General features: G+C 37.1%; 1 protein-coding gene across 7 annotated transcripts in view; it reads left to right on the forward strand.

Annotated features, from left to right (window-relative positions):
- The first annotated feature begins 7,540 nt into the window (after positions 1–7,540).
- The window catches only part of LOC137137106 (collagen alpha-1(XIX) chain-like), an 87,683-nt gene continuing 74,534 nt past the window's right edge, over positions 7,541–20,689 (forward strand). For 6 of the 7 annotated variants that reach the window (XM_067522991.1, XM_067523000.1, XM_067523033.1 and 3 more), the window contains exons 1-9: positions 8,559–8,696; positions 10,244–10,356; positions 10,932–11,006; positions 11,097–11,196; positions 15,940–16,063; positions 16,186–16,461; positions 17,042–17,122; positions 17,691–17,810; positions 18,282–18,344. In XM_067522991.1, the coding sequence (XP_067379092.1) occupies positions 8,677–8,696; positions 10,244–10,356; positions 10,932–11,006; positions 11,097–11,196; positions 15,940–16,063; positions 16,186–16,461; positions 17,042–17,122; positions 17,691–17,810; positions 18,282–18,344 (972 nt within the window). In that variant the 5' untranslated portion in view covers positions 8,559–8,676. Of the gene's footprint in view, positions 7,695–8,558; positions 8,697–10,243; positions 10,357–10,931; positions 11,007–11,096; positions 11,197–15,939; positions 16,064–16,185; positions 16,462–17,041; positions 17,123–17,690; positions 17,811–18,281; positions 18,345–20,689 lie in introns of those variants that run through there. The other variant, XM_067523011.1, reaches the window with a different exon arrangement.

Below are 20,689 nucleotides of genomic sequence, written 5' to 3' on the forward strand. Positions count from 1 at the left end.
TTTTCTGCATGAAGAGGTTATACCAATACGGCAAGCACACACACCATTTCCTTGCGATCTTACCGAATTTATCTTCCATGCAGACCCCATGGAATCGCCATATAAAGAAATTGTCATTTCATTTTACTTCCCTTTTCACAGTTTTAAATGCATTGTGTCAAAGACGTCGGCCCCATTTATGCAGTATATTGTCCTTTAAATTACAACAGTCTAAGAGTGTGCACTCATGCTTGTCTGGAATTATTGAGACAAAATTAAATTATTACTTGAGTAATTACTTTTGCAAGGGGTAGACTATATAACTATCCACAGTGACATTGAGACTCTAAAGTTTCTGAAAGTGAAAATAATACTTCTCTATATTGTTTTGGGGGAAATTAGTTGGTTAGTAATTTAAATGGGGAAGAGTTAGTTGGTCACTATTGGCATGAGCACTCACTAAAATCAATATCCATATATCTCCACTTCATTTATGCCTCTGAATAGCTTTAATTAAACTAATGTAATTTGTTCACAACTCATTAATCACATGCACAGGGAGAGTACAGTAGGTCTACCTAATTCATGCAGCCGTTCAAAACTGCAAATGTCTTCCATGAAGCTTGGCAATGTGCCCTAATGCAGAGCATGTGCAATGGTCTATTAAGAGATCCTATAGTCAGCTAGGTTTGTGGAGAGAGCAGATCATAAACCTTTGTTACCTATTTTGTATTTTCTCTAGAGGATGATAGTACCCTTGCACAAAAATTATAGTATTTCATCCACCTCTCATACACTCTTCTTTTTTTGGACATCCAAACCAGCTTTCTCAATCCAGGTGAAGAGGACAAAGAGATGCTGCAGAAATAACTACAATAGCCATCACAGTTCTTTTAAAAGGGGTCAACAAAATTAAACTGGACTCAACTAAATATAACAAAATGTTTTTGAAGTGTCCCTGAGCAAGACACTGACACCCAACTTTCTATCTTACAAGTACCCACCATTTTGGGTACTTGTAAGATAGAAAAGCCCTATATAAGTGCATTTGCCATTTACAAGAATTATGATTGGATCAGGCGCACTGTATGTTTCTTTTTTTATTTATCATGACTAATAATGGATGGTTGTCATGACTAAATGCAAACTGTCAATTCAGGATCAGTCATTTCAGATCTGTTCAACTGCCTCACATACTCTAAGCTTGATTATAACAACAACTTAGGGTGTGTAACATTTACATTGTAAGCAGCATTTGGCTATGCAGTTGACCAATGTAGGCAAATTAATGTAAAACAGAGTGTGAATATTGCTATATTGAATTAGTTTGCTGGAGAACAGCCACAATGCAATGTACTGTAGAGCAGTTAGTTTCCTAGCAATGTCTTTCAGGTTCAGAGATGTTTCATGTAAAAAGAGATTTGTATTACTTTAAGTATTCAAGTAAAAATTCAATAAATGTTCATTTCGACAACCTGCACTTCATTAGACATTTTGCCCAAAGCACTGAATGTTGGAGTTTACATCACAGAGAACCAGTGTCACACAGCTATCTCAACCAGGTCGTCACCAACTGATTTTCTTTCATTAACGTTCAATAGATGAGTCAATTATGAGATCATATTTCAAGAATACCCCACAGAACTATAGCTGCAGGCAGAACTGACATGTTATTGTGTCTTTAATTCATTTTCTTTTCTGTTCTTTTCTTTTTTTGTCTACATACTGGGAGCTTTCATGCCCAGGTGAGCTCTCAGAAATGATAAATGAGACTCTTTAATGGCTTTTGTGATTTTTTATGAGTACATGAAAGGTACACATCATCAGTGCTTATGTCTGCATACAGATTAGTAACACACTATGCTGTTTTTGTCTACGGCTTTGCCACATGTCAGTTTAGTAAATGATCCTGTAAAGTAGACAGGTGTTTTGCCTCTAAACCCCTTCAACAGTAGTGGTTTGACTGGCATGATGAAGAATCACAAAACAGGTAATAATATGTTTGTATTCAAAGCATATAACTGCTTGGCCAAAACAATAGTCACTGATGAGGTTACATATTTATATATTTTGTACAAATATGATGTAAGTACAGTGCAAAGGAAAATGCATGGAGACACATAAATACCCAAAGAGGAAAGTTATGTTTGTTATGCATGGTCATTATAAAATGTACTGGGGAAAAGGAACAAGGTCATTCAACAGCTAATCAGTATTAAATAGTTTTAACAACATATTTCACTTCACATTTTCCGTGTTTGCTAATTCTTGTGCGTGTGTGTGTGATGAGGGCACATGTTATGATCAGTGCTACTACTTTTGTTAATAGCCCCACATGTCTACTTTTATAAGTAATGAAAAGCCACAAGCACCAAAATTTGTCTTTTTCATGAAGCGTTCAACAGCATTAAAAGAAATAATTAGTTTGTCACAAGATGTGTTTGCTGCCTTTTACAATTTAACCACCAAATACTGAAGTTGTGCTCAACAGATTTATCAAAGATGCCAGGGTGTAGGTGGGAGCACGTGAGGTTGGCCACAGCAAAACGCTTTGAAAACAATGAATCATACTATTATACAGGGGCCACCCGAACTCTATAAATGTGTCCCACATATTAAACTACCACTTTTACAGGACCAGAAAGACTAAAACCAGACACTACTTGAAAAAGCAAACAAATGCACTTATTTTTATTGTTAATAAGGGGGCCATCACGAAAACCAATTAGATGATACAGAAGACAAACAGATTGGCAAATGATACAAAAGGTCTCACGTACAATGGTAGATAAAGCGTACTTTGATTAAATATTACAACAAATGACAAATAATATTATTGATGAAAATACTAGACCACTGCAAGCAAAAGTAGGTTTTACATGTGTGCAGAATTTTGGTGAAATCACTAATTAGTTGAATGCACTTTGCATTCAACCACTTCTGGAAAAATGGTTGCACCTAGCTAAAACTTGATCTCAAAGCACATTGATTGACACTGTCTCACTCAAGGGAGATCATACTTTGACAGCTATTTATTATTAAGAGGTGCAGGTCCTAATTTCACGAGCAAGTGCACTATTTTTCAAAGGTTTTAGAGGCGGTAACCCACATTACTGAATCTGTCTGCTTAGTGTCTGTTTCACATGCTGGACCTCACAGAGCCTTTAACAGGACTATTTGATCAAACCCATTTGCTTCACCTGTCTTGAAAGGTCTGATAGCCGTGTTATATCCTTGCTCGTCTTTTATGAATATTCCACTTAAATGGAATTTATTTGCATGTTATTTCTAACATTAATTTGTCATTTCTATTCATACAATACAGTGCTTTTATATAATATATTAAACCCCCTTCTTCTTTCTTCTTTTTCTGTGTGTATATTATATTAAACTGTTCGAGATTTTAAAACTAAATCCACCATAAAACATGGGCAATCTAGAAAACAAAAATGATCACAGCATTTCTTAAAGCAAAAGGCTTGTCAAATACCTAAATCAACCATGTGAAAAAGTAATTGCCCCACTGAATATAAAAATAGTTCAGGTCTACTTGACTTACAGTACTATTATGCTTGAAATGATTGTGTTGCTCAGCTGCCTCACAGACTGATGATCCGACATCATCAGTCTCTAGTAGAGAGTGGAATTAGTGTTTCCCTTCATTATGGTAAAGTACCTTGCCCTGATGCAGCAAAGCATCCCCATGCTATCACACAAACACCTCCATGCTTGACCCTGTTGTGTTGAAGCCTGTCTACCAAACAGGGTCATGTGTTGTGGCTGAATTCAGAAAAGTGTTCTTCTGAGTTAGCGATAATTCTTGCCTCGCCACACTCCCATGGATGGCATTTTTAACCCATGCTTTTTGGATACTGGTGTAACGAAAACTGATCTACTGAAAATGGCCTGCAGCTCCTAGGATTTTTTCATTGGCTGTTTTTTGACTTCCTGGATTCTGTTATTTATTGGGATATTGGGTATATTGTCTCTTGCTGTGGATCTGTGGATAGCAGAGCCTTAGAGGTAGCTTTGTAACCATTCCCAGACTGATGTAGTTTTTTTGGGGGGGGGTAGAGTGACTAAAGGACTAGTAGGTATTACTGTACATTACCTTTTTCCTTTAATACACATAAATCTTTACATTTGTGTTTTTTGGGGTATTTTATGTTTAGTTTGGCGATACGACTGTAACTGTTTAGTATGAAATACACACAAAACAAAATAAATCAGTAGGGAAGGTGCAGATTTTTGGTGTACTCTTACAGCTGGAACAGCGGTTGTATCTTAACAAATGATCGAATTTGTTAAAACTTATTTACCGACTGATGCAATATGTTTCATTCCAGGTGAACAGACACATTTCTGAAGAAACTTCAGTTGATTTCAAAACACTGGTGAGTGTTGTCTAAGGGTAAGGGGGCTATTTAAAATGCTGTCTTGTTTGTTTAAAAAAAAAACATGACTAATGCAATATTCTTGAATTTAAAACAATAATTGTGCTCAAACTGACTAACTCAATGTTAATAAGGTACTTTGTATGAATAAAACATGTGCTTAAGCACACAGGGGTAGGAATATTTTTCGAGCCATGTCAGGAGGGCGCCAAACATGTAAATGTAACGTCTTGGGGTCAGAATAAACATGACCATCTGTTCCTTGCCACATCCCCCTGTGTCCCTGGTTATCTGACTTTTCACTGTGAAGTCTGTCTTTGAAAGCTAAAATGCAAAGGGCATCTCCCCAAAAACGCTACAGGGGTCTAGAGACACACAACTCCCAGGACAGAAATTTTTGAAAAATCTGCTTTGAAAATTACTTTTTGACTTACAATTGCTTTCACAGTTCAACTTCATTTATCATTCCAAAGTGTTAAACTTTGGTATGAAATAAAAAGAAGAAGAGATTTCGAAGTTTCTATCTGTGTCTCAATCTCGTGGAGGTTTTTAGTGGAACTAAAAAATACTTAAAAAAAAACCTTGATTTTGTGACTTTAATAATAATGGCTTTTCGCCCATTTTTATACAGGCGAACAAACCCTGCAGTCTGTTTGCCCAGACAGCAAGTACCAAGCAACAGCATTGCTTCATACAGCACTGTGGGTACAGTGTATGCACATACCTGTTTGGCTGAAAATGTATTATTTATCCTTATTTATCTTTGTATTTCTTGAGAGAACAACTTTTGAGATTGAAACTCATTCACAGGTTTTATGGCTGTGCAGGTAAATTAGAGCCTGCGAGGCAAAACATTTACTTTGCATTCAAATTTAATTTCCCTCTTTGAATAAATGACTTTTTCCGTGTGTCTCATTCTTGTGTAAATACAAAGAATCTTTCACAGACTACAGTAATCTCAAGGATATTTTAGAGACTCCTGTCAGCTTTAGTGACCTTGGAGTTTGTAAAATGTCACTTCAGTCAGGTGAACATTTGCCTTGAAGCAGCCATTGGTAGGTTGCATTTGTCACCCGTTTTACGGCGACACACAATCTATTCAGTGACAGCAAAGACACATAATATACGTGATGGACTAACACTAATTTCCTGGTACTTGATGCAGTCTATCTATTATATGTGTTTGTGAAAGCAGAAATTGTTCTGTGTCTATATCAGACTGCTGTTTACATGCAAAAAAAGCTTTTGATGGAATTCATAAATTGAAATGTAGCTTTCATCAAGTAGCTCCATTTATTAAAACATTATAGCTCTGTGTCAAACCTATAGCAATAGCAGTATGAGAAGGCTACTGCAAAGACATAAGTAATTGAAATTGTTTATAAAGTTGCTGTTAGATGTAAGCTACAAGGTGTAGCATGCTGGACCTCAGAACCACACCATTTTCATTATTTCACCATGGTCCCAATTGTGCTCTAACCTTAGGGTCTCTTCACTCACTACAAAAAAAAAAACGTATATTTAGTACTGAGCCATTTGGATAGTTTTATTTTTTCATTTGCAAAAGTTTGAAATCACTACCACTTCTCCTGGTACTCAATACAACAGATGACAAAACCTTGATTTCGCAGAAAACCAGGTTTGTTTTTGTTTCTTTTTTTCTTTTTTGTTTCTTGAAAGGTTTTCATTTCAAGCATTTTGTAGAGAACAAATGGCTTCACTGTTGTGCTATCTGGGGAAAACAGCAAGAAGTTCCACACTGCATGTCAGATTGAAGCTCTTTTACTGTACTCTACTGTATGTGACGTAAAAAAGAATCTGTTTGCAGATGAAGAGGGTCTTGCTTTTGTTTGTACCTTTAACTGTCTGTGCACAACTTTGTTCTCACTTTGTTGTAAAAGGCATTTTTGAGCCAAAAGTACATGCAGACACAAATCTAGCATCCTCAGGCCAGAGAACAATGTAGAACTGATACAGACTCTGGCTCAACTAGTGTTGAACTTACAGCACAATGGTGGCATTGCAGCTGAAAAGACAGCCTTTTGTTTAAAACGGATGAATTAAAATACTCCCACCACCGCCACACACAGAATATCTTTTAACTGTGTAGAAAAAATGTAGTCGTTTAGTGTAGTTTAAAACACTGATATGTCTATAGAAACTATGAAAAAGTCACCAATTAGTGAGTTGTTAAGTGCAACCAACTGAAAAAAAAATTCTCATGTTTATAAAAGTTTTAACAAAGAAATACAGCCATCTGCTTCATTAGAGTCTACATTTGTTCTTTAAACCATTTTCTCTTTGTGTCTTTCTTTCACCCTTCTGAAGGGTATGTCTGTGTGTGTGTGTGTGTCCCTGTGGTGAATGGGCGGGTGCATGAAAATCATCTGTCTAAACAGTTATGTGTGGGGAGCCTGAACACCTGTTTCTGTGGACTGGGTGCCTTGAACTGTTGGTATGCTGTTTCAACAATAACTTAAGGAGACAAAGTACCTGTGCTTTCAACTTTCCACTAATATCTTTAGTTTTAAATAGGCCTAATAATAGAAGGGCCCAGATGTGGCACGATGAAAGTCGTTTCTTTTTTTTTAACATGAGTAGACCCTTAGTAGGTTTTGAATAATGGAGGGATTAATACCATATAGGACAGAACTCTGATAACATTGCTGAGCCTCAATTGCAACACCGCATTTTTGTCTTCTGACTAAAAAGATCTGTATGAAGTTTGTTTGCCTTTATAGCTGAAAGCTGTCACTTTGTTAGGTGCGACCATCTATTACCTGTACTGCTGGTAATGACATGTCTAATTGCTTTGCTGTGGTTTTGGCGACTACGTGAAGAGAAGACGCGAGACTTGTATCAAGATGAACAGGTGTTAAGACTTTTTGTGTTCTCTGGATATTTGCTTTTCAGCTTTACCTGACGGAAAACCAACTTAAAGGGAGAAAAATCCATATGAATTCAGCCTTCTGTTGAGAAGGTTTGATAAGAAGATAATACATAAAACGGCGCCTAATTCCCGCACCTGGCTCGGTTTGTTTGAACTCCCGTTTATAGGCATTTATTTGTCCTAATGTGAAAGCTTTCAGTGTGTTCCTCTTGTTTGCAGAAGCCTCTGTCAGTGCATTTCAGCAATAATGACAGAGTGGGAGGGCCACTTGGTGCAACTAATAAGGACCGCGATCCAGCAGGCGATCCCACTGTGACTTTTATTTCTAAGTCCTGGAATCCGGAATCGGACTGATCGTAATCACGCATGGATTGGGCTTTCTGCGCTGTTTTCTTTTGGTTTTTGCCTTAGAGGAAACTTTCTCAGCAATTGTAAGTACTTACAGATCAAATTAAGTTCACAGTTAATTAAAACAAAAAAACAAAATCGGCTTAATGTAAATGTCAGCGGGTTAATATATTAGAAATTCCGTTTGAATCTCTTGTCGCTTGGCAGAAGCGTGTGGTTATTTTACCCATCACTTGGTGTTTCTGACTTGTCTGCCTACCGGGACACATGCCTTCTAAACAGGTTATTCCTGATTTCTGAAACCTCTACAGCCGTAAACATGGACCGTATTGCATCACTTGTTAACAGCAAAGTGCCAAGTGCGTTGGACAGTGAAAGGATATGAACCGCGACGTCCCGTAATTATTAAAAAATACATCCAGCCAATCAGCGGTCGCGCAGAGAAACACGCTTCTTTGAATATTGCAAACTGTTACGGTGAAGTTATTGTCATGGACTGAAAGTGTCACAGTGAATGATGGAGCCGCTGGATAGAGTAATTTAAGTGTCCAAGGTTTTGTCTTGTGTCTTCATCTTTCTCAAGTTGTGTGAGATGTGTGTGATAATGGGGTACAAAAACAAATACTCAGTGTTAGTCGAGGCTGGGTTGTGTAGTAACGTTGCTTTCCCCAAACCTGCATGAGGAAAACAACATGTGCGACTAAAGTGGAATGACAATTTTGCTGCTACAGAGTCCTCAATAATAATAACAATAATGCTAATTATAAATAGTAATAACGATATTTAATATTAAGAATAACTGAGCACAGGTTTGGCTTCAGAGCTGTACTTTGTACTGCATCCATTAACAGAAATGACAGAAAAAAACATTACACCTTCTCACAGACAAGGAATGTGATACCTCCGTAGTGCTGCTTGTCCATGGCCCATGCAGAGTTGTAGTTGTAAGTGGCATGGTCACTTCATCTCCCAGCGCCATGATACTGTGGGCCTGTATGCAAAACTTTAGGATCCACTGGGAGAGAGCTGCTAGAAGAGTGGATAGGGGTTAGTCCTTGGAGCAAAATGAATTTGGATAAGACAGAGTAAGTAAATGAAAAATACTACTGGTTACACTTTGTGAGCATATAAACTGTGCATATGAACATATGTGTTGTGGCAGCAATATGGTCTTTGGAGGGCATGTTTAGTGTTTGGCTGTGTCTTTAGCAATTTCTTCTCTAGTGCAAATAGAACAGTGTGGCCAGGAAGGTGAAATTGTAGTGATCGTAACGGGATTACTGCTACAGTATTTTGCAAAACTACATTACCAGTACTAAAAAAGACCAGGTACTCATTATGAGTGATTATTTCCCACTAAGTAACAGTGTTCTATTCTTAGAAGAAAATAACTGAAAAAAACAACAACTAAAACTCGATTTGTTTTCTTTCTGATGAAGTCCATGAAAAGCAACACACTTAAAAATGCTTCCCTTATGATTTCAGTCATCATTATTATTCTTATAATGGACCAGTTGTGTAAGCAACATAATCCAGAAAGTTTTCTAGATTGACATAGTCGTACTGTACTTTATTGACTGTACTTTGAAAAAGACTGTTAGCATCCAGGTTGACTCTACACTAAAAGAATCCTCGCCTTCTTTGCAATGGCATGAACATAATGCAGAGGCTTTGATTTGGCAACATAGTGAAATGGTTTAAGAGACTCAAATGTAAGTGGAGGTTTCCAGGTTGGAACCTTGCATGTGACGTCCTTGATCAAGACAGTGCTGACAGATTACAGATCAAAATACAACCAAGTGTTAAGATCAAGGCTTTGGCATTATTGGCAAAACAATACACCAGGAGCCAGCAATCATGCAAATGTAGTAGACTTCTAATGCAATTACTTTGTGACAAATACTGTAAACATCATTAGCAATACTGATGAAAACTGTTCAAACCTCTAACTTGTTGTAGCTTTTTAACATGCAAAATACAGCATTATTATATCCCAACAGGAGATGTAGCAATATCTCCCTCTCTATATTGTTGTTGTCTTCCTGTTGTAGACACAGTTCTGAACCTCTGCATAGTCCCACAGCAAATTTGTGGTGATGACATACGGTCCAAGTGATTTACAAACTGTCTCCCTGGCTTCTGAGTTAACAAATGAAATTTTTACCTAAACAGAGCTTAGAGTGTAATGATTTAGCTGCACTGTAGACATCTCTATTCATAACTGTATAGCAGATGTTCATGAAAGCAAATAAGGGACTCAGAAATCCATGTTGAGTGACTTTTTTTTTTTTTCCTTACCTAAACACACAAGGGGGATTTGGGGAGTCGGGAGTTGTAAAATCTCACATTAATGCATATTTAGCTTTTATCATTTTAAATGTTTCACATTGAATTGATTTATAAAAATAAAAAAGTAGATTATCAGTCACACAGACACTGATTTCTTAAGTGCTAGGTTAGCTGCATTAATCCAAATAAAGTTAAATGTTCACACAGTGGCAAGTTCTTAATGAAACTTTGTAGAGCTGCGTTGTTCAGTTCTCCCAGTTAATTCTGCTATTTTACATGCAAGTATGAAAATATTTAATCAAGATAGTGTAAGTGTAATAATAAAGACTCTGTTTGCAACTAGGTTTTCAAGTGGACTAGTTGGAGCCATGATTTGCATGCTAAGATGGACTGCTCTCCTTTGGACTGTAAATTCTATTCCTTTCACTTTTGGAATGGCAGTAAGTGAACGAACAGGTATGTGTGTTTGTTGTCTTTTTGCCTTTCAAAGGTGGAGTGACATTTAATAAAACTGACTTATTTTATAGCAGAAAAGTGCCATTGATGATCTGTGTCTCATCAGTATCAAGGTAAAGAGAAGATAGACGAGCAGACAGGTGTTTACATTTATGATAATTAGGCTTTTATGTTTTTTAGAATTGCATCCCAAATGGATTTCTATAGGATAACATGCAGTATGCATATTCACATTAGCTAAACATAAGTTACAGATTTATTTTTTAAAGTATTTATATATTTTACAAAACATGTATGGTTTGCAGACTAATCCAACATTCATAATGACAATGCTTAGGAAATGCAATATATTTATTGATATATTAGATTGTTTAATTTTCACCTAATGTCCTTGAGATTCTTAAAATTAATGTAAAGCTTGAGTTGATACTTACTATTTGATTTTTAAATTTGAGAAAATGGACTGTGGAAAGTTTCATGCAGTTGTCTTTACTATGACATTTATCGAAATTAGTTCCAAATATAAATGAACATCTGTAAATAGCACAAATAATTTCTTAATGGCTTTCCTCTAGATGGCTCATGTCCCCCTCTGAGTGTAGAGGAACACAGGTTTTCTGATATTTTAGATCGTCCTCTGGAGCTCAATGGTATGTATTGAGTTTAGATTTCAGTGGAGTTTAAAGTGAGTCATCATTTGTGTCTTTCAATCCAGCAACTGTCTTCAACCATGTTCACAGGATTTGATCTCACAGAAAAGTTTCTTCTTCGAAAGGGAACAATCGCAGAAGACCTGCCATCTTTTCGTTTAGGGAGCAGTCCACTTGTAAAGTCGACAAAGTGAGTAGCATGCACACGTATGTATGTGTGCTATTGTTGTGTATAATTTGGGTTTGAGTATTGTGCTGTTACAGTGATTGAGGATCACTCAGACAGACAGCGCTCATGTTCGCCATGACTAAGTCAATAATCTACAGTATGTACTGCTTCATTTCAGTCATTTGCTTGATCTTGCGGTGAACCTGTACCACAGAAGAGCATGCTTTAAGATGCAGTCACTCATGTGGGGCCATGGCTTTGAACAGTATTAAACTACACTGTTCTTTGGATTATCACCCAGACAATTACTATTTTGCTTCCTCATGCAGAGGTTTTAAATATGGAAGCGCTCCGTGATCTACATACCATGATCATTTCTTGCAAGTTAAATACTGTAAGACAGCCCGCAATTTAAAATATAGCTGGCATATTACTGTTGTTAGAGATCTTTTATGTGCAGACCACAATGAGGGTTCAAGTTCGCTTTCATTCAGAAGGAGCGATATGGTAGAAAAAGATATAATACAACAGCGTAGTCATATCTGTGTTTCATGAAAGGATTGACTTGAAGCAACCCAGATATTCCCTGCTCAGAGCAACAGCTCTATTTGCCTTGGCTAATAAGGGCAGGCTGTGAGGAGCGCTGTCGGATAGGGAATAATTTGTACAGAATTAATATATATTGCCTTTATTCTAGAAATCTCCTAAGGGCAAAAAGTGGGACATACTGTAAAGGAATAGAAAAAAAGTGTATGAGCATGTATAATAAGACAGGAATATTAAAATAACTACGTAATGGCACACTAAGGTCAAACATTTATTGATGACCTTTAAGCCCTCGTTCAACTGTTGGGAGTGCTCCGTGACATCACCTTGATGCTGATATGATCTAGCAGGGATTTGAATTTGACACATTTATTGAAACCTATTGAACTCGAACATTTAGTTCCATCAATTGTTTGAAGAGTGACCAGTGGAAAATGGGAAACTATAGTGGTTACCAAACCTGGCTCTGCAATGATGTGTTGGATTTCGAAAAATGTATTTTGAGATGTTCATTGTTTTGTGTCCTTAGGTTGTAGCTGTGAAAGAGAACACTTTGTCATTCTTCCGAGAGGAGAGGGTATTTTTAGTATTTTTACATGACACACAGCTATAAACATTTACTGCCACTCTCTTCCTGGCTAGGTGAGAGAATCTTTGAGCCAGGTGATTTGTGATCTTCCTCCATGTTCAGTCAGCTATCCGAAAATACATTTACTTCAGCCCTTCCCTCAGTCTGGCCCCATAGATGCTGGTTCTCAATGACACTGCTGACAGTGTCATTGGTTATAGTGGTGAGACTGCGATCCCTCTCATATCCAATTATCTAAGTACTTTGACAGGCGATACTACATGTCAGCTGCGGAAGGAAAGCTGGGGCAATTGCACAAAGCAGGAGGCCTCTCTGCCCCTGCCACAGCCACTAAAACATTGCTCATTTAACTTGCAGGAAATGCAGGATATGTTCAACTCTCTAGATCTGGCGAATGTTCTGCCAGGTCCTTGGCACAATATACAACGCGTCGCTTTGATCAGAGCTGACACACTATTTGTGATGTAAAAAATACTCCTGTCTGTGTTTTTTCCCTGCCCTCTATACATTTTGTAACTCTAACTCATATTTGTACAATATCTGCTTATCATTTGTCAAATCTTTAGTTTTCATAGTACATATTCTTTTATACAGTCAAACAATTAAAACTGATCTAAATTCAGTTTTGCAGCTGTGTGTTTTATTACTGTTCTTCAGCAAAGATCAATTACTATATTTTCCTTTTATTTTGCAATAAAACAGCATGTAGCCAAATGTACAAATGAAGCCAGTAAAGCAAACCTATACATCTTCACATATTAAGAATTCTCTGTGCTTTTTGTTGGCTTTGCCCTGCCTGTGCCTAGCTCGTTAGTTCTTTTCTAGTCTTATAGATAAAGACGCATCAAATGAAATTGTCAATACGGAGCTCAGCAGAAAAAGAGACTTTACTTTTGCTCTCCAGTGAATCTGACTGACTTACAGTATAGACTTTCTAGAATCCATACTGTACAGCTGACTAACACCTTAAGCCACAATCATATAACTTCTAAATTTAAATGATTTTCTTTTTAGAAATACATATATATTGTCACCCTGTATCTTAATGTCAGTAGCTTTTTAGCCTAAGGTTTCACACATGTTAATAATGTGAAGGGCTTGAACCTGAACTTACTGTTAATTCACATTCAGGGACTCAAACATGTAAATCATAGCATTGTGAAAAATGACTCTTCATATTAACATTTTCACAAAATTAGTTTTTTAATGTAGTCATTGTGGCAGATCCTACATTTGTGAAAATGTCTGTCAGTTATTCACGGCCTGTGTTATTGCAGTGCTATCTCTCCATTAGGCAGAGAAACACTTGTTTACGCTGAAATGATCATATCATACCAGTCTTACACATCTCAGCTAACACATAATCACCCTCATTTGCATAAAGTATTTTCACTGCTAAAATATATTTCTTCCAGATGACGGGCAAGGATTGGATTTGGCCCGATCAGTGACAGTCTTCTGTCATACTGGCAAGCACAGCACTTCCATATTTAAACAGGAAAGAGTCATGCTGGGAGGAGGTTAGAGTCCTTGCTAGTATGAATGATGCATTTAGTGTATAAACTGACATGGTTGAGCCCACTTTGATCTGTTGGAGGATTGAGTGTCAGTGATAGGGATGAGAGCCAACTAGGCTAACACTTGAGGTTTGATTGTTTCGGCTACAGTAATCTGATTCCTCTGACTCATTTAAAGTATTCTCCTGGATAGGATTTCTTCCAAGCCAAGACACTAAAGCCACTACCGGGAGATTCTCTACCAGACCGGTAGTGTTGCTGTGACATTCTGTCAAACCATTGTCTCTGATTATACAAGCAGTAGTCTCAGCCAAGCAAATATGTAAGATCAAAGACGTGTTCCAGGACTAGTGATAGTTTCCAGAAAGCACATGGCCATTCCCTAAAAAAACTGAATTAGTTCTGATAATAACTCTTGTGGAATTTCTAGTGTTGCTCTGTGATCTGTTGTGCTCGAAACCAATGTTGAAATGTTTTGGATGAGCATTGTTTCACCCATGCATGTGTTACTCAAGAATGTGGCTTTTTTTTTTTTTTTTTTTTACCTCTTACTACTTTGGTTGTTTTAGTAAGTTGGCCTGGGACCAAGTACTTTGCTGTATGAAATCCAGATTTATAGTTTTATAATAAACATTGAATGTAATTCAAGAGCCACATATATTTCCTCATGTATTTGTCAGTTTAGCAACAGATTGCAGTCAACACAAGGACAAGAACTTTAACCCTGTGGGCCCTCAAAAACCCAACATACACTGTAGACAGACATGTTTGGGGACTTTGTAAAGAGGAGTGTGAACCAAAGGGACCTAATAAAAACACACTTGGAGTACAGATATATTGTCTCAGATATATTAAACCCCCTTAAATTTTTTATGTGCCATAAGTTGCAGTGTACGGCTGGATATCTCGGATTTCTCTTTCACATTTTTTCTTTTCTTCTTCACGCAATTTCCTGCCTCCTAGAATGACGTGTAATACATTTGGAAAAAACAGTTAATACATGTGCAGCAGGGAAATATATGGTGTTATTTATTTTATACATCCTCATTTTTATAAATTGCCATGACACTTTCCATATTGAATTATAGCCGAAATAGTCCTTTAGCCCCTGGGCAACAAATAACCTTCCCAGTCCTTGGCCTCTCACAGAAGCATTTGATTTTTTTCGGGAGTTTTAACTTGATAGTATTTATCATTTTAGTCATGTACCGTTTACACTGAAATCTCAAAGAATTCAAGGGACACAATGGGAGAGGGTGTGACGCTCTGAGAGAATAGGAGATGATATATTGGAGTGAAAACTAATTTCCAACCTGTCTAAAGAAACTCTCTCTCCCTCCCCCAGGCTGTGCTCTGCCTTCTCAATGACCTTATCACTGCATTATTATTATTTTGCTGATCTTGATTTATTATGTTTATGCTCTTCCACTTTAGAGTGTTAATCTGGGTTTGGAGTTAGGGGCAGGGTTAGAGTATTTTGAAGAGTGCAATGTTTTCCTGTTTTCTTTTATACAATATAAAAAAAAATTTGGAAAGGAGTGCAGGTGTGGGCTGAGAGATGAGTTACTGAATATGTTGTAATTCATTGAGGGTCGATGCGTTTTGAAATATGACATTGTTCTTCCTATACATTCCCTATTTCTCTGCATATTTTTCTTATGCTGAAACAGATTTTCAGCTATGAAAACAAAATAGTTATTTGGCTTCACATAACAGCTGAGGTCATACTCATAAACCTATCACTGCTTTCCACTAGGCTTTTATAACATTGTAAATGTAGCACATGGCCTCCCAGAGAGGTAAACGATTGGCTTCTGTGACGTTGGATCAATTTCTATACATTTTCATTATCTGAATAACAGAAAAACCAGAGCAAAATTCATCAGGCTAAATGGAATCAATTTTGTCACGTTTACTTATGTGAGTGTCTGCAGCAGGAGAATACAGAAATGTTTTATTGATCATTGACGGTTGTTGGCTGTTTCAATGTTCGGCCAGCAGAGACTAACAGTTTACATTCAGTACTGAGAAATGATAATATCACAAATATTTTAAATATTTAATTCTATTTCATTGCTAGATCTAATATTTAGTAATCCTGATGTGTTTTAGGTTAATATTTCCAAATGGACTTTCAAGTGAATACTCCCTCGTCAGCATCTTCCGGGTAAGAAGAACTACAAAAAAAGATCGCTGGTATCTTTGGCAGGTTTTTGACCAATCGGGAGACACTCAGGTAATCCGCATGCATGTTTTAATGTCATAATGACATATCATTATCTACAAATATGCTAGAATATGATGGGATATATATTTATTTGTGACGATCTTTTTTTTAAACTCTTCATTGCTCCCCAGGTATCTGTTGTGGTCGACGGTGCTAAGAAGTGGGTAGAGTTTTCCTCCCAGGGCCTCCTAAAAAACAATCTCCGCCACACATTTAAGAGCCGTGACCTACATGCCCTCTTTGATCGCCAGTGGCATAAACTGAGCATTTCTGTACAGAGCAACAAGGTCTCCATTTACATGGACTGCAAGCTTTTAGAAAGGAGGCATACTGATGAGAAGAACAGCCTTGAACCCACTGGGTATACTCTCATCACAACACGAGTGGAGGATGGAAAGCCTGTAGATGTATGTTCATGTTAACTTTGCCCAAATATTTGTCTTTAGCCAAGTCTACACAGTGTCACTTAAATGACCAATCTTTGGTCCAATAGTTTTGCTACTGCTCTTAAGTCATCAGTGTGTTGGAATGCACTCCTAGTGCTTTTAAAAGCTATTAAAAAGGCCATGCTTTCTTATTTTGTCCAAATCCTGTATTGTGTTATATGTCTTACACTCTTTCTTAAAGATTAAAAATACATTAGTTCTACTATATCATTTGGTCACCCAGTGTATCTGAGCCTACAATAAGTAGCATTAACAGCTGACTTTTCACTCTCGCAAAGACTTAAAACGAAGGATGTCGGTACAAAGCAAAGGGTTTGCCAATTTCTCAGAAAGCATCTACAATTCATTTAGAAGCGCACACGCAGTGTTTGTGTGTGTTTGTGTGAAAGATACCAAGTTAAAAAGCTATTTTTTTTCAACAAATTGTATTGTCTGTGGCAGTGAAGAGCAAACCTTTGACAGTTAAAAGATCATTATAATGTTATGATGAAACTATTGTATGATGCTGCAATAGTCCCTTAATGAAAGTTCTTTTCCACAGATTGAGCTGAAACAAATTCTAATATACTGTGACCCATATATCGCTGAGATGGAAAATTGCTGTGAACTACTGGAGCCAAAGGTAAAATGATTTAATGTCTCACTACAGTACTAACCCCTCTTGTTTACTGTAAATAAAAAGACACGGGACATTCCTGTCCTCCTGTGTAATGCACTTCATAACTTAAGAAAACAAATTGGAACTACGATAAGCACTTACCTTTCAAATGTAGCAATTCAAGTAGGGTATGTGCTGGTTCATTCTCAAGAGACAGAGAAAACTTCATGACAGAGGTTTTCCTTCATCATATAATCAATAAAAGCTAATGTTACAGTGATTTTTAAATAGAGAAGCTACCTTTGACCTATTACCATTGCATGTCTCCATAAGCATGCTGTCATGTCAGTGTAATGTTACTCTCATAACCTTGAGAAGGGCCTATCGCTGTCTGCTTAATAATTCCATTGCATAGTAAGGACTTTATAAATGTTATTTGCACTATGACATAGATATATGCCACCTAGAACTGGGTTCCCTCCGTATACGCGAGTATACGGAGGGAGTAACACAGTAGTTTGGGGGGCGGGGGGCTTTTAGCATACTTCAAAAAGAAATGGATCTAAATGGTAAAATTTCTGTATTGATCCAGTGTGAAGCCAAGAAGACATTTAATGGGACCTCACTTCCCCTGGTCACAGAGCAGCTCCCCCAGATGCTGTCTCAGCCGGTCTCTGAGTCAATTGACAGATGTCACTGTCCAGCTGAAAAGGTACAATCAATTTCACATAACAAGGGCCTTTAATTGAGTAAGTGTTGTGTCTGCTGTAAGCTAAACCACACTAATTTACACAGCATGTACTCAGGCCTTTACAGGTGCCAAACAGTCAATTAAAGGACATTTATTCCACTTACACTTTCCTTGGGATATAATCTATTAATAAATACAAGTCTCATAAGCCATATAGATCTGCTTGTTTTCTATAAATTGCTGATAACGAGACAGGTTTCTTTCAGCTTCAGACATGGCTAATTTCTGGTTAATTACTTAGAATAGTAAAGATAATAAAGATTATACATTTTCAAGTAACAGTTTCACTAAGTAAAAGCCTCCCTGCTTAGGTAAATCTACCTTATTTATATTGTTTCACTGAAATAATTATTTGGGATCAAGGAGTGATTTTATTTAAGCTACTGACAAAAATGTGTGAAAAATGTTTTAACCCTAAACATGAATGCACAGGGAGATGTTGGTCTTCCAGGCTCAGTAGGACTGCCAGGAGAAAAAGGGGACAAAGGAGACAAGGTATGGACATGTTTTTAAGTAAAGCTTATACTGTATACTGTATGTAGTTGGTCTTTATTTATTGTGAGATCATTCATAATGCAAAAAAAATATTTACTCTTATACATGTGGAGTATTCTAATCTGGCCAGTGTGCTCTGCTCCTTTTTACACATTAGCATAGTTTTGTTTTGCCATTGCAGTGGAGTTTTGGGTTTTGCAGGACAGCTGTAAGGTAAACGCGAGAGATGCTATAGAACCATACATTTAGTGTCGGCAGTTCAACTTTCTCCTAAATCTTAAGTGTGTGAATTGGAAAATTATTAATTCGTTCTTCCTGACAGCTCAATAGACAGGTGGAACTAGAAATGGCAGTGCCTAGTCACTGAATATGTGGGTGTTGTGTTGGTGGGAGCACAACAAAAACATATAAAAGAGCCAGCCAATACCCCGACAAATGCATGCTATCTTTTGCTAGAGAAAGTACATAATTTGAGGTATGAAATTCCCTTTTAGTTGTCTGCACAAGACTAAAAACAGAACCATAGGAGCATGTGTTTAACTATGAAAGGAGCTCATCGGGATCATGATACAGGTGCTGGTACTGTATGCCTGATAAAACCAGATGGCTTTTGAGGTCAGTAACCCACTGCAATTACCATGATGTTGCTGTGGGATTAAGATATGCAGGAACCGCTTATTCCTAGAAGGCACAGAAATGTCAGTGTGTGTTTAAATCAATCATACCTGTTGAGCACGGCGCAGAAATTTGTAACTTGAGTTTTGTTGTTGTTGTTGTTTTAACTTTATACATTATACACTGTGAGTTTCAATTTGTGAATTAGGAGCATCTGTCAATTTGTTCCTTGAGATATATTATATTTATACAGATAAAGGTATTTATTTAGAAATGTATTGTAAAAGTATATGTCATTTATTTACAGCATTATATTTTTTCACATTTTATTGTTGTATGGTGATAATCCTGCACTTAAAAGATTTTACAGATCTCTATGTATTTTCAATAATACATTCAAAGGTGTGTATACATGTAGCAACAGATTGTACCAGTCGGGTTAGTAAATCTGTCTTTAATGGTTCTTAATTGACCTAACAGGGATCAGCTTTCAAGCTGTACTCTGACTGTGTATGTGCACTTTGAGTGTGCTGCTGATTAATGACTTGCTGCTAATCGATCTGCCTATATTCAGTGAGTAAGATTCCATTTGGCAATTTCACATTTCACAAAGGGTGTCAGGTGGAACAAGCTCTGTGTCATGTTTTCAGTGTTTTATTCTTTTGCAAATAGCCAATGTACACCAATCAGCCACAACATTTCTCGAATGGCCGCCTTTCTTACAGTTTCGTCTTAAAAGCTGAAGAATTATAACCCTGCGAAAGTGGAATTTACGGCAAAGCTGCTGGAATGAATTGCAATTATAGTACACTGTACAGACCTACCTAATGTTGTGGCTGATCGGTGTAGTTCAAACAGACTTTTAGCACAGCTATTATCTGCAGAGATCACCTGTGCACAAAGCTGTGTGTTTAAAGTGTAGTTAGTTGAACATTACTGGGCTGTTACAATTTGTAAACAAATGTTTCAGCAGCTAAGGCTATTTAATATTTTTTTTCTATTATTTCTGCAGGCCATGTCTTCTGCTATAAGTCAGTGGCTTGTACCGTTAACACCTGAAATCTAATTTCAGGTCTTCAGCGAATCGATACCTGGCACCATTTGTTTACTTATTGAGCAACAAATTTCATAACAAATCCTATTACAGGCTAGAACACTAAATCAATAAAGGTAAGGAAAAACATGAGCAGGGACTACACATTGAAGACTAAGCCCTCAAGTTTTGATGGTGGTAAACGGGCACTGTCAGCAATCAAATGACAGCAACCCAGTGCCCACTATGCAGTACAAAGATAGAGATGGGTGATATAGGCTTAAAAATACAGTTTGTCATGATAAAATGCAGACACAAACTTATAAACAAAAAAATGTCTGACCATCATCAAACTAAACTAATAGCTAAAATAATAGAAAATGAATGACTATGACTATTCCAATGTATAAGCTTCTTCCACAGTGCTTGTTCTGTTTGTAGGCACATGTTGCTGCATATATGCAAACACATCTTTAACTATATCACTCAACAGATTGCACTGACAAATTCTAACTATGGGGGGGGGGATTATCCTGAAGTATCGTGCATGATACAGTAGCCATGTACAGTATCAATATATACACATACACTCACAGACACACATATGTTTTTAGGGTGAAGATAATCCAACTGTGATTTTTAAGAGTGAAGTTGGGATTATGTTTTGAATGCATTTTTTAAAAGATATTTTTTACAT

The sequence above is a fragment of the Channa argus genome, chromosome 1 (assembly GCF_033026475.1).
Source record: "Channa argus isolate prfri chromosome 1, Channa argus male v1.0, whole genome shotgun sequence".
Classification (NCBI taxonomy): domain Eukaryota; kingdom Metazoa; phylum Chordata; class Actinopteri; order Anabantiformes; family Channidae; genus Channa; species Channa argus.